Genomic DNA, 2,421 nt, shown 5'->3' with positions numbered 1-2,421 from the left:
CCCAATTGTCGGAGACAGTGAGAGTCACGAGACATGCGGCGGCGGTCTTAGTTAACGCTGATAAGATTTCTTTTGATGAAAGGAGAAGACTGACCCAAAGTACTTCCTGGGTTACATCCATTCTTTTTTGGGAACAAACCAAAAGGCCTAACTATGACACCAACAGAACTCTCTAGAACGAAATCTCGTTCTGAATCACCCTGTCCAGCCGGCTCACCCAACCCTCCAATGAGCCTCGCCAGCTTCCTGACGGCTAGCTGCTTCCAGCCAACAAAAAACACCACATGTCCATAGGAGATGCAATAAAAACAAAAATCTATACATCTATACACTAAATGGACCCATTTAAAAACCACTTTCCGTTCTTTTTTTTTTTTATAATTTTAATGGACTACATTCAACACTTTCCATTTCAATTGCATTCCAGAGTCGGAAGGAGGAAACAAATATAGGTAACAGATTCGGATTTTTATCAATTTGTGTCAAGCTTAAGCGTGATTCGTTCGTGGCTGTGCACTGCAGATTGAAGAAGGAAACTGTAACTACTTTACTATGTCTCTTGTGGTTCACTCTCATCTTCCACTTCCATCCACTTTGGTCCGTTTTCCTTCTTCATCGTTCTTCTTCTTCGTCTTCTTCTTGTATTATTTAATTAACCAACTTATTTGTACTGTCGCAGTGGAAATCGAAGCAGAAAATTAGGTTAAACCCGCTATCGTCACCCTCATTCATAGCCAGCAGAAGCAGCAGAAATTTCGGGTGCAGTGCTATTAATATGAATTATAATAATAAGAATGATAGCAGTAATTCTTCAAATGGGGTCACATGGTGTTTCTTCAATCCAGCGAAAGACCCCATCATTCAAGAAGCTCTCAAGGTAATTATTAATTTTATTCTAATAAGGTAGTTCTAGTTCTCCAAAAGTTTAGGTGATTCTAGAATAGCTTAGCTTTCATAACAGTTTAAGCAACCCTAATTTGTATCCTAAACCTGCAAAATAGAAATCGAAATTTGTCAAACCTTGATATGATAAACCCTAATTTTTTTGTTTCTTTTTCTTTACATAATCATGAGAACAGAAATCAGTGAAAATGAAAACAGAATCTGGAAAAGGATATAACTTCTGGAAATATATGATTGCTTTAACTTAGGGCTAAAGTCAAAACTGCAAAAAGATTTAGCTTTGTTGGTAGTAGTCATGATATAGGGGGGTCCATTGATATCTTTGAATGTTTGCTTTGGTTGACTGGTGGTTATGGTATGGGGAACAAATAATGATATTCCTGCTCCAGATAAATGTGTCATGAAACCTTTTGTGTCTACACTTTAAATTTCAGTTTAAGCTGAATTGATTATTTACATTCATAATTTTGTAGCGCTTTCCCTATGCTGATTCGCTAATGATTGAGTTCTCAACAGACGAAACTGCAGGTGGAAGACGGATTAAAGTGAGTTGGGAGTTTGGACTAATATACTGAAAACATGACATGACATGAACTTATCCGTTAAATTGAATTTCTCTATCATAAGGCAACTAGTGGTAGTAAAATTTGACTAAAATATCTTCACATTGGGATGAAGTTATTAGTTACAATTATTCCATTTTACAGCATTAGTACCTCAGTCTAGACATAACTGTATACTTTTAAATGTACATGGGAGTTAAGGAAATGGTGGAGAAATTTAAATATTAGATAAATTTATGTTGAGTTTACAAAAGTTCCCTTATAATTCTATTTTTCTTCCTTAATTATCGCTTTCCTCTCTCTTCCTTTCTTCCACTACTTCCTGTCTTTCTTTCATAGATAATATGAGTTAATAAACTCATATAATATGGGTGTAAGAGTAACTCTTTTTTGTTAGTATATCATTCGCAGACCAAGTATGATACAAAAGTCATTTTCAGTTGTAGTAGTTTTCTGCGTAATTGGAATTACATTTGCTAATTTAACTGAGTGTGATTGATACTGGAGTATATGTTAAGCATACACATACAGGCCACTGTAGAAAGAACATGCATTCTCTCACCGATAGAAGTTTGATCATAGAATCATAACTTCTTTAGATGAATGTATTTATTTGACAAATTTTATGCCATCAATGAAAATACTTCTCTCTAGGGCTTTTCAATGCTCAGCTTTGAGAAGCTAAATGAAAAGCTTGTTCCTTTTTGAACAATTACTGACTAACTATCTGAACTAGCCAATTTGAAACCTTGTTAGTTTGATAAATGGCTAACACTAGTCTCAACTTTGTTTTGCCCAGTTCATACCTCCTGACCCAAAGATATGGCGAAATTGACTTTTGTCAAAGTACTATTAGCTAAAGGAACATTAGCTAAAGGAACATTCTGCATGAAATGATGTTCATAGTTTTTGGCATTGCAATTTGATGATGTTCTTACCTCTCTACTTTGATTGG

General features: G+C 35.3%; 1 protein-coding gene across 1 annotated transcript in view; it reads left to right on the top strand.

The window, feature by feature from the left end:
* The window catches only part of LOC107618631, a gene marked incomplete in the record, with an annotated part of 2,640 nt that continues 535 nt past the window's right edge, over positions 317-2,421 (top strand). Inside the window, 4 exon segments of the mRNA XM_016320744.2 lie at positions 317-452; positions 523-597; positions 680-877; positions 1,377-1,448. Of these exon segments, the coding sequence (XP_016176230.1) occupies positions 553-597; positions 680-877; positions 1,377-1,448 (315 nt within the window).

Source organism: Arachis ipaensis, chromosome B09 (assembly GCF_000816755.2).
Source record: "Arachis ipaensis cultivar K30076 chromosome B09, Araip1.1, whole genome shotgun sequence".
Classification (NCBI taxonomy): domain Eukaryota; kingdom Viridiplantae; phylum Streptophyta; class Magnoliopsida; order Fabales; family Fabaceae; genus Arachis; species Arachis ipaensis.
The sequence above is the reverse complement of the archived record's forward strand: the minus strand, read 5'-3'. Positions and strand labels throughout refer to the sequence as shown.